The 14,714-nt window shown below is 40.1% G+C and overlaps 1 protein-coding gene and 1 long non-coding RNA gene across 2 annotated transcripts in view; one reads left to right on the forward strand and one right to left on the reverse strand.

Moving 5' to 3' along the window:
• The window catches only part of Kcnh5 (potassium voltage-gated channel subfamily H member 5), a 314,460-nt gene that overhangs the window by 211,763 nt on the left and 87,983 nt on the right, over nucleotides 1-14,714 (reverse strand). Inside the window, exon 7 of the mRNA XM_005343212.3 lies at nucleotides 12,730-13,156. Within this exon, the coding sequence (XP_005343269.1) occupies nucleotides 12,730-13,156 (427 nt within the window). The remainder of the gene's footprint in view (nucleotides 1-12,729; nucleotides 13,157-14,714) is intronic.
• Nucleotides 8,472-14,124, forward strand: LOC106143795. The gene is made up of 3 exons (XR_001228937.1): nucleotides 8,472-8,554; nucleotides 13,512-13,648; nucleotides 13,961-14,124. It is a non-coding gene; the product is annotated as an uncharacterized LOC106143795 (long non-coding RNA).

Consider the following 14,714-nt stretch of genomic DNA (forward strand, 5'->3'; position numbering starts at 1 on the left):
ATCTGTTCTCTTCTCTACCCTCTTCGTGGCTCTCCTTTCCCAAGCACCCACCCCAGTCAGCCTCGCATCCCTATCTGGACACTAATTACTTTCTACATGCAATGACTCCTTTGGCCACCTCACCATAGCACAGGTCTCTGAAATCCAAACCGCATTCCAGACAGCCTGGAGAAGCCCTCCTCCTGCAGTGTCTCCTGCAATCCTGCTGGTTCCTCCTCTTCTGCCTCGGCAACATGCTTTGTAGCTTATCCAGTGGAATTTGTAGTACCGTACACACTCACTTCCCCATCGACAGCAACTTTAAGAACTGCATCGGGAACTTTTTCTAGACTCTCTTTCAGGATATCCCAAATAGATCTGCGATGCTGGCTGTACTCTCTAAAGTTCTCAGATGATGACTGGGACCCAGGCTTCTTAAACTGTCTCCACTTACTCTTCCTTTTTGCCCCAGACATTTTTATGCAACCCAAGAATATAAAATAAGATAGATATAAAATAGATATACAAATAAAATATTTACTGAAAACAAATCATAAAGAGTTAGCAACTATTTTGTATGTGTTTTACCACTTATTAAAAATTAAACAACTTTGTATAGTAATGAGATGAATGTGTTTATTTTTACATAAAGAATTTAACCATGGATAAATATTTGATACTACTGGACATAGAGCATCTAACTTTTTTCAGAGTAGATTGATATTTTTATAGCACTCAGTGCTATGATACCACTTTTCATAAATATATTGTATAAGATGGGAGAAGTATTTTGGGGGCCATTTCAGAAATTGATTAAAATCCTGTCCTAATCCTCAGCCAAAATACACTTAAATATTTTTTATGAAACTCAAATCAGAAACTCAGACTTTCAGATTTTCAAAGTAAAATTTTCTAACATACTACAATCCAATTTAGTACATGCTGAGGAATAAAGGTGTGAAATATTGAAAGTAATTTTTGTAATTTTTTGTAATTAAAGCCTGTTTCTGTAAAAGCAACAAACTTTGGATGCATAGTAGAGACACTGACCTCATAGCACAGTTGCCGTGAATCTGAGCCAGCACTGTAGGCAGCATCTGCCAGCTGCTACATTATTTGGCAGCATATGCAGTGCAAAATGTACATGTCGTTTGTTCAGAACCACCACTGCAGTGAAATCACACACGCAACATGAGCCAGCTCTGCCCAAAACACCGTGGTTTGTGATTAATGTTTGATATTGGCACATTCAGAAGCCTCTGATGCCAAATTTCCATGACCCTCATATTCAGCCACAGGGTCATGACCCGCAACTTAGGAAGTGGTATACATTCTTAATAAGTGGTGAAAAGCTTGAACCTAGGTTGTTAGACTCCTAAGTCTACAGCCTTTCACAAACCATGGGCTCCCTGGTCTGCCATCTCTTCAAAGCCAGATCGCAACAATGCTATGCTCATTCATTGATGTGTAGTCTGTGGCCATCCTAGCAGAACGGTAGTAGATAAACTGCTACAACAGAGATTTTATCATCCAGGCAGCCTAAAATACTAATAACCTGGCCCTTTGCCAAAAGAACCACCATCATTTGCCAGCTCTATGTTAAGACACTCCCCATACACCTTGCACCTCAGCATTTTCTTCCTGGGTTACAAAAGCTTCCTACTTGGTTTTTTTGCCAATAGCCTTTATCTTCTCCAACCAATCTTCCACACAGAAGAACCAAATTGTTCAGTTTACCTGACATCCTTTTAGGATAAAGGTTGAAGCAGTCCTCAAATGATGAAAAGCTTTTGGATGTCTTGGCTTCCCTTCTATCTCCCCAGACAATATACTTTCCATTCAGTCAAAAGTGAAATGCAAAGATATCCCACCAAAAGGCCAAGCTATGCCATTCCTGTGTGTTTATATTTTCTCTCTCTCTACTTGGGAAGTATTTGGTCATGTCCCTACTTGGCACCACATTTTATTTTTTTTCAAATATCGGACAATTTTTATTTGATAAATTTCATAAATGTGAAAAGACTAGAGATGTACAGTCAGTACGGTATGGTTATTGATGATCAGACACTGAAGACTAGAGATGTACAGTCAGTACGGTATGGTTATTGATGATCAGACACTGAAGACTAGAGATATACAATCAGTACGGTATGGTTATTGATGATCAGACACTGAAAGGATGTCCCTAGACGCCACAGAGTCTGCAGCCAACACTCGACACTGCTGCCATGTCTCCAGCTACTCACTCCTCACAAGAATCTAGCACTTGTCACCACAAACATATTATCAGGGATGGTTTATTTTTGTGGAATATCATTCAACCTAGTGTGCATCAAACAGCACTTTAGTAATGCATCAATTTTATATAAATGATTCATTTTAAAATAGAAATAAAAATGCCTATAAAGGGAAGTCAAAATTAATATAACATATATCTCTTTGGTTGACTAATTTATAGCTGCTTATATTCCAAACTGGACAGGGTATACACAAATATAGAAGATTCCTTTTCCCCCAGGCTCCAAATTTACTTTGAGGATTCTGTTTTTAGTTGTAAAGTTTTAGTAGCTTTAACCTCTGTCCAACAAGAGTCTCAAGCATCTCAGAAAAGTTCAGTTCCTGAATATTGTGCAAGAGAAATAAGCTCAGTCCATTAGTATTAACTAATGACAGGGCTAACCACAGGTTTTTCCATAGGGCGATTTGTGTAGTTACAAATCTCAGGATAGATTTGTCTCAGAATATTGCTCAGGTTTAGGTCAACTCTGGGAGCTTTTCTGCATTCCAGATTTCAGACCCAAAGAAGAGGTAGAGGCAACAAAACCATAAACTGTGCATCTCTCCGACCCAGCAGCAATCCTTGACAGCTGCAATTCTCACTGGCTCACAGCTAACTCTGGGCAAGTCTGTGATGCTAAAGCCAGGTAGGGTGCTGACTGGCAACAGTGCCAACTAACTTGATTAAATTAGGTGAACTGTATCAGCCATTTGCTCACTCAGCATGTGCACAGCGAACACAACTATCTGCTGGAAGACAACGTTTTTCATCCTACATGAACAAAGGCAAAGGGAACAAACAAAACACTACAGCTGGGAGCTTAATGTCTTTATTCTTTTCTACAAAGTTTCAGTTTGGTGTATAGAAAGACCTAAGAAGGCCGTGGAGGAAGAGATGGGTATTAAGATAGGTAGAAAGGTAGAGTTGGGTTAGGAGGGAGAGACCATACAATGCTTCTCTTGTCTGATGCCTCGGCTGTATTAACAAGTTTACTGAGGACTAGGAAGCTTCTAGTAGCTGCCACAACCCAGTGCCTCCATAATGACTGCTATAGTCCCACATGGACTGAAGAATTCTCCCTAATACGCAATTTGGTTTCTAAGTCCTAGATCTCAGCACCACACCCAGGCTACCTAATGAACCATTGAGAACATCCTTTGTTGTCCTTTACAGATCCTGAGAGGCCTTGTGAAAATGTGACTTGGCATAAAAAGAAACAGGATATGAAAGAACATTCCCGCAAAGGGCAGTTCTATTTTGATAAGGAGTCGGGACTAGAATGCTCCTCACACAGTCTTTTTTTAAATACTGGACTATATATTGGAAAGCACTGACCATAAAAGTCTACCTAGAACCATGAACTTTGAGCTCTACAAAATGTGTTGCCTCGTGGGATACTCGGGTCATTAAAGAAAAGAGAACATAAAAGCAAAAATCTTTCTTACAGGCAAGGATAGATAGAGCAAGCACAAAGATCTGACCCAGTTTCCAAAATAAACATTAGGCTTAAAGCTCTCCCCATCTGGCTAAAATGAAAACCCAAGTGAAAATTGGCGTGCTCACACTCCATTTCCTACCTACATCACTAAAGCAGGCACAAGAGACCATGTAATACAGCCATCAATGTTATACCTGAGACAGCTCAAGTGTGTTACATGACAGTTGGTAGAAGAATGTCCTGAATGTTGAAACAGAGTGACAACTGACCTTTAAGGCTTGCTGTGTATCCATCCAGGTCAGGCAGCCTCTTAGGTTTCCACGAGTACATGTGAAAATGTCTTGTGTGGCCAGATCCAAAGGCATTTCAGTCTTCCCCAGTGCCACAATTCTACATGGAAAAACACTTTCCACTTCCCTTCCTAAAAACATATTTCCTTTCCTTTATAACACCCCCTGGCAATCTTCCCTCTCATCTCTTTACTGGGCTTGCTGCTTAGAAGTCTCCTCTTCTCCACAGAGTGACACAGAATTAAAGGGATAAATCATGAAACTCTTTGTGACACTGTCACTTTCCCACACAATCTTATGCCCCACCCCATGGGCAATGGTATAACCATGTGAAGGGACACTAGGATGCATGGAGCGTTGGCATTTTGAAAAGTGATGGAAACACTATTGATTCACTCCTCCATTTAACATTTGAAAAATTAAAACCCACAGAGACTTAAAGACTTGATAAGATGGTCCTTAAGACTTTTGTACCCAATTAATTTATATTTTCTCAATATCTAGGTCTTTCATACTCTGTTGATGTTCTTTCAAAATAAGGAGGCATAGGGAAAAGTCCATAGCTTCAGTTTGACTCAGTATGAATTCTACAGAGATGCTGAATGAGTTCACTCACCATATGAATTAGGCTGCCTCAATCCACTAACTAAAATAACAATAAAAAGAATAAATAGCAATAATAATACAAAGAATAAATAACATCTTAAATAAAATGATTGCTCAAAGTCCAAACAGGTAGCCCTTTGATATATGTTGTCTGCATACTTAATAATAGATTCAATAAAATATTAAAACAAATTCACATATACAGATATATACATGGAGAAATATACTAATTATTTGTGAATGAGAGTTATCTACAACTTACTTTTTATTGATGTTTCTCTGTTTTATGAAAGTTTAATAAAGAGGCAAATAGAGCTCTGTGTGATGGTTAGATTCAACTAAAATGCAAGTTGCATGATAATTTAGTAATAAACTAAATTGTTTTCTTGATGAATCTTTAGAAGAAGATTCACAAAAATACATTAAGACAAGAGGATAATCACATTAGAAAAAAACTCTACACTCATATCCTGTTGTTTTATAGCCATCAAAACAAATTATCCATGTGCTAAGGTGTTTTATGAATAGCTTCAAAATTAGACAGTCTGCTGATCTTTAGAAAATGGAAAATTATTAGGATTCAATAACAAGATTATGTAAATGAAGTGGATTAGAAACCATTTCACGAAAGCATCATTAAGTATTTACTGAGCAAATTAGCAAAGAGATTACCCACTTCTTGATCTAACAAAAACAAATCTGCTGTTCTCCACAACTGCTACAGAATTGAACAGCTAGGATACTCTCTCACTAACAGTCACAAATGCCAACAGAACGTCAGATTCATTCACAAATGGACACATTATGCACTGGAAAAAATATGATTATGTTGTTAGGGTGATGGCTACTCCAAGAACTATAGCGGTCATTCCAGACAGAGAACATGTCAAAACTAGGAAGAGACACATTTGAAGTCATAGAAGTGTGATTGAAGACATATGTTAAGAAGAACCAAGAAATCAATTTAGGCTCCACAAATGGATTACCCACATTGGACAAGCCTAGAATTAAAGGACTTTAAGTTTGAAATTTTCCCCAGTAGCAGAAAAGAAAAATATATTGGGATCATGGGAACATTGTAAATAGCTGAGATACACTGGAAATAGGCCAAAGATCCATAACTATTTACTCTAAAAAGAAACAGTCTTCCTGGAACAAGGACAGAGTTTCTAAGAGTCAGGAAGCTTGATAAACTTACAAGGAAGTTTGTGAAATTTACTAGACTTGAGAAGCTCAGAAAGTTACAGGATTCCCAAGGTACTGCAAAAAGGCTATGAAAGCAGTAAACAATTTCTGGAGAAGGGAGACTCTTCAGTGAAGCTGCCTGCATGCTGGACATTGAGCTCCATAGCTGCAGCTTTCCTCAGTCATCACCCATACTAGGATGGGGTTTCTAGTGAGCATATCAAGCTGAGGTAATGCTGTGGGACAATGGTCTTTTATCCTGTCACTTGTATTATTTTAATAAAACGCTGATTGGCCAGTAGCCAGGCAGGAAGTATAGGTGGATTGACCGGGCAAGAAGTATAGAAGGAGCAACCAGGCAGGAAGTAGAGGTGGAGCAACGGGAACAGAATTCTGGGAAGAGAAAGAATCAGTCTGCAGTTGTGACCCAACCACAGAGGAAGCAAGATGAGAATGCCTCACTGATAAAGATACCAAGCCATATGGCTAAACAGATAAGAATTATGGGCTAATATAAGAGTTAATAAGAAGCCTGAGCTAATAGACCAAGCAGTTTATGATTAACATAGACCTCTGTGTGTGTGTGTGTTTTCATTGGGACTGAACAGTTGCGGGACCAGAGAGGACAGAAACCTCAGTCAACAAGGTGAGACTAAGCTCCTCCCTTGTATTAAGAACTGATGGCTAGGGAGCCTGCATAGGACCAGCCGAGGCCCTCTGCATATGTAAGATAGTTGTGTAGGTTAGTCTACTTGTGTTACTTGTAGAAGTGGGAGCGGGGCATGTTGCTAACACTTTCACTGGCTTTTGGGAACCTGTTCCTAATGCTGGGTAGTCTTGTCCATCAACTTTTTGATAAAAGGTTATTCACAGTTATTGTGTTATAAAGTCAAGCCTGAGAGTGCACATCTCCCTAGTCAGTGATTTTCATCAAAGCCCAATCTGGGTCCTCTTCTACCTCACTCATAACACAGTTCAGTAGGATCAAGCAAAGAATAATTCGAAATTGTTCAGGGGTTGAGGGTGAAGAAGTAGAAAGCAGTAACCAAAGGCCCTACTCATGAGAAGCTGAAATTTTTAAAGAAAAGTGAAATGTGGTAAACCCAATTTCAGTTCTCAAGCATTTTAAAAAACATGGGTAAATGATGGAGAAGGTGTTCGCTAGGGTAGTTTCTGTAGGGTAGCTTTAAGGAAACTTATGAAAACATGATTCAGTTGAGACCTACAGAAATTCAGGATATGGGTGTTGTATGGTAGTTTTCTCTGGGATAATACTTTCTATCTCAAGGGAAGACCTTTAAGAAACCATACGTTCTAGGGAGATGAAACTTTTCATCCTGAGGGGAAACCTTAAGCTCAGGAAGTAAACAACTCAATAGCTTCAAGAAGTCCCTTAAACTGATTAGATTCACCAGTCCCTGTCCTCTGCAAGCACTTACAAGCTCCAAGGATAACTGAGCAGTACTCTCAGACCAGCCAAGTTGACTGAAATAAGCAGAGACCAGCCAAATGTTCTAGAAGGAAAGACTAGTTGATGTCCAGAGGAAGTTTAAACAAAGTAAGCTACTTAGAAAGGGTATCCTCCAACCTGCTGAGCTGCTGGCATGTTGTGCAGTGTGCTTCAGACTTTCATTTTTGTGAGGTGTCACCCATGCTAAGGGTAAAATACTGGTGGCACAACTGTCTTTGAGTCATTTATGTTTACTCTTTTAAGTAATCCCTCATCCATAGTCCTATAAGTAATCCCAATAAAACTTATTGGTTCGTCAAGTTAGACTTTGATGGTATCTATACTTTGGGCTACCAACGTTCTCTATCTTGGGTGAGTAGGTGTTTGTTCCTCTCTTTCTAGCAATAATATCACATAACACTAGGTAAGGAGGTGAGTACTTTAAGTAGAGGATTTATCTTGAAATGCTCAAAGATAGCCAGAGATCTAGCATGAGCTAAGAGAAAACAGACACGAGCAAGAAGAAAAGAAATAGAAAACATAGGGGGAAGGTAAGATATGATCTCACCAGTAAACACGGAATAGGTAATTAATATCTACTGAAAGCAGGAACTTCTCTGATGGAGGCTAAGATGCATTAACTGTGAGTATAATAAGTCATTAAGAATTAGTTTAAGAGTATGCCCATTTAGTATAGTAACAGTAGTAGGTTCTCCCCTAAGGCTATGATGACCTATCAGCCACAGGTTCTTGACCTGACAATAATGTCAAGAATTGGTTTTCTCTTGTGAGATGGAACTGAAATCCAATTAGATTGAAGCACTCCCAGAATGTTGATGCCACCATTGCACCAGTGAGCATGTCTTTCCAGGTCAGATGTTATTGTAGCTCCCAGGGTTCACAGTTGGGTAAGACTGATGATTACTCTCCTCCTTTGGTAACATGGGTAGCACCTCCCAGCATTATGAAAGCTTGTCAGTAGGAATGATACTTCCCTATCAGTACCACCTTGATATCTCCATGTTTTGTGTGACTCAAATGCATTGTGTCTTCAACAATAGGATCTTATTATCAGCTCCAAAGGATGACCAATAGCATTGGCAATAGCCTGTATTATTTGGGCATCTACGGGACCCCACTGATGGAGGAGGGTCATCTTTCTATCTGTTGTTTCATTGGTTAAGTAATAAAGAAACTGCTTGGCCTCTGATAGGACAGAATTTAGATAGGCGGAATAAACAGAACAGAATGCTGGGAGAAAGAAGCTGAATCAGGTCAGTCGCCATGGTTCTCCCACTCCAGACAGACGCAGGTTAAGATCTTCCCTGGTAAGCCACCTTGTGGGCTACACAGATTATTAGAAATGGGTTAGATCAATATGTAAGAGCTAGCCAATAAGAGGCTGGAACTAATGGGCCAAGCAGTGTTTAAAAGAATACAGTTTCCGTGTAATTATTTCGGGTATAAAGCTAGCCGTGCGGGCGGCTGGGTGCCAAGAACGCAGCCCGCCACTCATATCACAGCCCCGCCGCTCCAATTACAACACCCCACTAGCCAACAACACCTGAAAAAGTAATCCATCCCTGGCATCAAAATAAATCCCTGGGGATTTTTATTTGTTAGTCTGAGGTATCAAACAGAGCCATTGTTGTCAAGCTTAGGGTAACTCCATGTCAACACTTTTTATATACATTTGCATATTTATTTTAGGAAGCTTCTACAGTAGTAGGTATGGCACTGCAATTGTTTAATTAAGAATGATACCTCACAGGTGTGCCCAGCCATTTGGGTTTTAGGTAGCTCCAGATGCAGTCAACAACCAAGAATAGCCATCAGACCTGGGAGGGATTGGAGATGTGAATATCATCAAAAACAATTGTTTGAAATTCTCAAAGAACAAATAAAAAGGAAATAAAATAAATATCTACATGCACGGGGAAGCAGTAAGTAATGTAGGTTTTGTTTGTGTACATTGGAGGCATCTGTGCTGAAGAATGGTGCTGTATATTTACTTTAAAGGGGTCACTAAACAGAGTTTCTAGGGCAGCAATAGCAATAAAAGGAAAATATAGGAGACTACACCAAGGATCTGTGCTATCAACAACATTGATTTGGTCTTAGGTGGTAAGCTGTGGAAGCACAGAGAAGCAATTAAATGCAGTTTGAAGGTCAAATCAAAGGTTTTTGTTGTAAGTGGGTATAACATTTGAGGAAATCAGGCATCCAGGATGCTTCCCAGCCTCGGGACTTGAGGAACAAAGGAAATAAGAATGTGTTTCAACTTCCACACTGGCTTTATTTTACTTTGATTGTGTTATAAAGTGCTATTTTCTAGGCTACCCATCCTGAAGAAGAGTTTGGCAAGTTCTTTAAAATCTAAATATATACATACTGATAATTCTAAACATTATTACAGAGAATTAAGAACTTATGTCCATATAAAAATCTATTTGCACAGGTACAAATACCTTTATCTGTAATACCTTCAAACTAGAACTAGTCAAAAGGAGTCCAAGTTGATAAATCACAAACATACTTGCACATCAGAATGTATAATTGGGATAGGTACTATTAGAAGTTGGCAGAATTCTCACATTGCTTCCCTGTCATGTAGAGAGAGGGATATTATGGTTAAAAAGACTAGACTACACTGACCCTTCAGAGTTGCCTCTGCCAAAGAGAAGAATGAACTGAATCAAAACCAGTGTTGCATTCCTGGAGGAATTGCAGGAATTAGTGCCACCATTAAGGACTTAATACATGCCACCACATATTCATTTATCTCTCCTAACTGGTCAATGCAGAAGACAGGTTGATGTGGTATTCTTCTCCGTATGCTATGAATATATGCTATTACCATTTTTAATAAAGAAACCGCTTTGGTCTATGTCAGGGAAGACTATAGGTAGGTGGTAAAACTAAACTGAATGCAGGGAGATAGAAGAAGGAGTCAGGTAGACTACAGCCATGTAGCTGCTGAAGGCAAAAGACACAGGATCCTTACCGGTAAATCACAGCCTCATGGAACTATACAGATTCGTAGAAATGGGTTCATTTAAGATAAGAGCTACCTAGGAATATGCCTGAACCATCAGCCAAAAAAAAATGTTGTAATTAATATAGTTTCTGTGTGATAATTTGGGTCTGGGCAGCCAGGAAACAAAAGTGCGGTCTCTGTTTACAAGAGGTAGAACATGGTGAATGACCACTGCCTATTGAAAACTCAATCAAGTAGTGACTCCAATTGCAGCTGCTGTACTAGGTTTGGTGTCCATAGTTGAGCACCTAAACACATCTCCTGGTACATGGTAAGCAGCTATCGATCTAGCAAATGACATTTTCTGAGTTCCTGTCCATAAAGACAACCAGAAGCAATTTGTTTCAGTTGGCAAGGCCAGCATGAAACTGTTATGTTTTTACCTCAGGGCTATATTAACTCTCTAGCCCTGTGTCATAACTTAGTTTAAAGAGATTTTGATCATCTGTTTCTTTCACAAAATACTACATTGGTTCACTATATTGACAACATTATGCTGATTGGACCAAGTGAGAAGGAGATGGCAACTGCTTTGAACTCATTAGCAATGTACACATACATCAGAGGATAGGAAGTAAATCCAATCAAACTGCAAGGGCCTTCTACCTCATTGAGATATTTAGCAATCCAGTATGTGGGGCCTTCGGAGACATTTCTTCCAAGGAAGGATAAGTTATCATACCTGGCCCCTTCTACCACTAAGAGAGTAGTACATTTAGTAGGCCTATTTGGATTCTGAAGATAATGAATTCCTCCCTTGGGTGTGTTACTTTGGCCCATATGCCAAGTAACTCAGAAAGCTTCTAGTTTTGAGTGGGTCCTGGAACAGAAGGTTCTTCAACAGGTCCAGGCTGCTGTGCAGGCCGCTCTACCACTTGGACCATATAATCCAATAGACCCACAATGGTTCTTGAGGTATCAGTGTCAAGTAGGGATGCTGTTTAGAGCCTTTAGAGCAAGGTTCTACCACCATCTGCAGATAACTATTCTCCCTTTGAGAGACAGCTCTTGGGCCTTAGTAGAAACAGGATGTTTGACAATGGGTCACCAAGCTACTATGAGACCTTGGATGGATGCTCTTCATGAGCTGGGTGTTACCTGACCCATCAATCCCTAGAGTAGCATGTGCACAGCAGCAGTCTCTTATCAGATGGAAGTGGTACATACATGATTGGACCTGAGCAGGTTCTCAGAGCACAAGCAAGTTACATGGAGAAGTTGGCCAAATGCTTATGGTTTCTACTCCCATTTCAATGCTGTCTGCTGCCAAGCATACACCAAACACCTCATGAGGGGTTCCCTGTGGTGGATTGATTGAGGAGGAGACTAGGGCCTATTTTACTGTAGGCACCACTCAGAAGTGGGCAGCTGTGGCATTACAACCCCTTTCTAGGATAACCCCGAAAGACCCTGACAAAGGGAAATCTTCACAGTGGGCAGAAGTTTGGCCAACCAATGACCCTCAACTTCCAAATCTTTCTCGTGAATGCTCATATCTAAAGCTCTGTAATTTGGAGCCACAAGGGAGAAAAAAAGAAAAAAGAAACATCAATGATAATGACATCAATGGCTATCATGTGTGTTAATAGTGGTCTCATCTTCAACACAGCATTCTTAAAAGTTACTCTAGGTGAATGAACTAGGCTTGAATGAGTCACGTGGGCCAGTTTGAAGGTGGAAATGCCTGACAAATTTCCTTTGAGACATTTTGAAACAGCATCTAAGGTTTGCACCACTTTCATGTCTGGAACTCTGATGCCATTCAGTCAGAATGTGGGGGCAGAGCACATGGTCCTTAGCTCTTTGAAATGGCGTTCTGCTTTCAAGAACATCACCAAGCCACCATTGTCAGGCATGCATACTGATTCTTGGACCCTTGTCAGTGCTAAAGGTCTCCAGTTCACCAGTCCTTTCATTCTCTGACTACAGTGTTTCTCAAAAGACATTTACAAATTTCATTGCATCAGTCTTCATGATTAAAAAGAATGCATCACGCTATATCCTGAAGTCCACTTTAATTCAGAAATTCAGTTATTGACTAAAATATTTCCTAACTTATGGTCTTACATCATATCCCATCTGCTTTTTTAGAAATCTGACTGCCAACAAAACCTACAGAATGTGCCAGACTCCTCCTGTCTAGATACCCGAGCTAGTTCCTTCCCCAGAGCTGCCAGGTACAACACCATGCATGGAATCAAATCACAGACTTTCCAGCCTGAGTTTTCTATCATCCTCCCCACACTGTTTTTTCATGTGCTAATGCATTCTAAAGAATGAAAGACATTCCTGGCATTTTTATTTCCTAGGGCTGAACCAAAAGTAAACCAATTGCAAATGGTTTCAATTAAAACCTTTAAGAAAAAGTAGATCATTTCAATCCCATCAGAATTTGGAACCAGAAAAAAAAAAAAAGAAGATTCACAGACTGAAACTATTTTTAACAGAAAGAAAAGAGGTACTTACAGCCAACCATCATCATGGCTACCGAGAACATCTTCTCCACATCTGTGGTTGGAGCTATGTTTCCAAATCCTATGGTTGTAAGGCTCGTCATGGTGAAGTAGAGGGAGGATACATACAGAGAGTCCTTGCTGGGTCCTCCTTCCCAGATCCCTGCACTGGTATTGTAGCGATATGGAGTCCCAATGCTCAAGGCCAACTGGTAGAGCCAGCTGTCTATCTGAATGGTGTTGGTGACTTCATCAATGACCTCGTAGTCTCCAATGCTGTACCAGATGCAGGCCAGCCAGTGGGCAACCAATCCAAACACACACACCAAGAGCACGAGGACCGCAGCTCCATACTCCAAGTAGTGGTCCAGTTTCCTAGCAACACGGCCCAGGCGTAAGAGCCGCACCACCTTTAAAGAACTGAAGAGACTGCTGATCCCCTGCACAAATAATAATATAAAAAGATGACATTAGGAAACAATATAATAAGCTACTTTTATGAATTTGGCTATCCAATTATATAAAAAAACATACACATAAGAAAACTCCAATCATAAGTAAGCAAGAAAAAACCTGAAATGGTAAATATTTTTCTTTAAAATGCAAATTCCATCCTACCCAGGAATAAAATATTTTCAAAATTTACTCACTAAAATAAGTTTCCATTAGCTAGGAACTGCTCAATCTAAGAGAAGTACAATTTTCCAATGCTCGCTGCACAGGGTAGATAAAGAGGTGGTCAATCCAAGCTCTTTCTCTTGCTACAAAAGTTTCCATTTATTCCTTACTGTCTAGGTGGTAAAGCTGCACCTTCTGAATAAGGAAACCCGGTCTCCCCAGCAAGAAAACAATAAACACTTCTGTGCATTTAGGCACAAGAAGCAAAGATCATCATTATTTCCACTATGTCCTGTCCCAGCCTGGATGAACAGGTAAACCTAGGGTTGGTACACAGACTCCAAACTTCCTTCACCCTCTAGTAATAGTCATAGAGAAAATATCCAGAGGTAGAGCAGCAAGACATTCACAACATGTTGAGAAATTTATCAAAATCAAGGAAAATCCCATAGTCACTTTTTCGGGAAGCATATGATAGGCTAGCTGGGGATGGGGTGAAGAGGCAGGGAAAATGCATCCTGGTACAGATTGTAAAACAAAGGAAAATTAAAGCAATGGTCTGAGAGGCTCTCACCTGAAAATCAAGTAATGGCCATGACCTCTTTACCATGACTTCTGTTTCCCAGATGGTAGAGAGAGTGGCCACCACCATTTACTCTGATCAACAGAGGGACTGATGAGGCGGAACAGAGATGACAATAACAAGACTCTAATCCCAGAATGGTGAAGCTCGTGACATTTAAGGGGGGGGGATTGCATCTGCTCTATTATACTTTTTTTTTTTTACCATGAAAATTCTGAAGAGAAAGGGAAACCAGAACACAAGATGCAGAAGCAACAGATCCTGAAGACGTGAGAAGTAGCGGGTCATTCTGGCAGCTTCGTCTCCACCTGGCTCTCTTTAGGCTGGCCTCAATTTCCCTCGCCAGCTCTCAGATGCTGTGACATATAAACAGCCTTGAAATAAACTCCCATTTCACTTGAACATTTGGAGTGAAAATAAGATACTGAACTTTTGGTAGTTAAGAGAACTGAATTAGGGCTGAGGGCACAACTCAGTCTGTAAAGTGCTTGCTGCTTCAGTGTGGAGAACCTGAGTTCAACCCTTAGAAACCATCTAGAAGAGGTGAGGTGTGGCGAATCACAGCACTGGGGAGGCAGAAACAGGTGGATCCAGTTTCCGGTGGGAGACCCTATCACAAAATATAAAATAAAACAAAAATAAGGTAGAGAGTGTTTGAGGAGGAGCAGTTCCTCGATATATACACAAACATGGACATATAAACACAAGAAAAAAGGAAGAAAGAAAGAAAGAAAGAAAGAAAGAAAGAAAGAAAGAAAGAAAGAAAGAAAGAAAGAAAGAAAGAAAGAAAGAGGGAG

The sequence above is a fragment of the Microtus ochrogaster genome, chromosome 1 (genome assembly GCF_000317375.1).
Source record: "Microtus ochrogaster isolate Prairie Vole_2 chromosome 1, MicOch1.0, whole genome shotgun sequence".
In the NCBI taxonomy this organism is placed as follows: Eukaryota; Metazoa; Chordata; class Mammalia; order Rodentia; family Cricetidae; genus Microtus; species Microtus ochrogaster.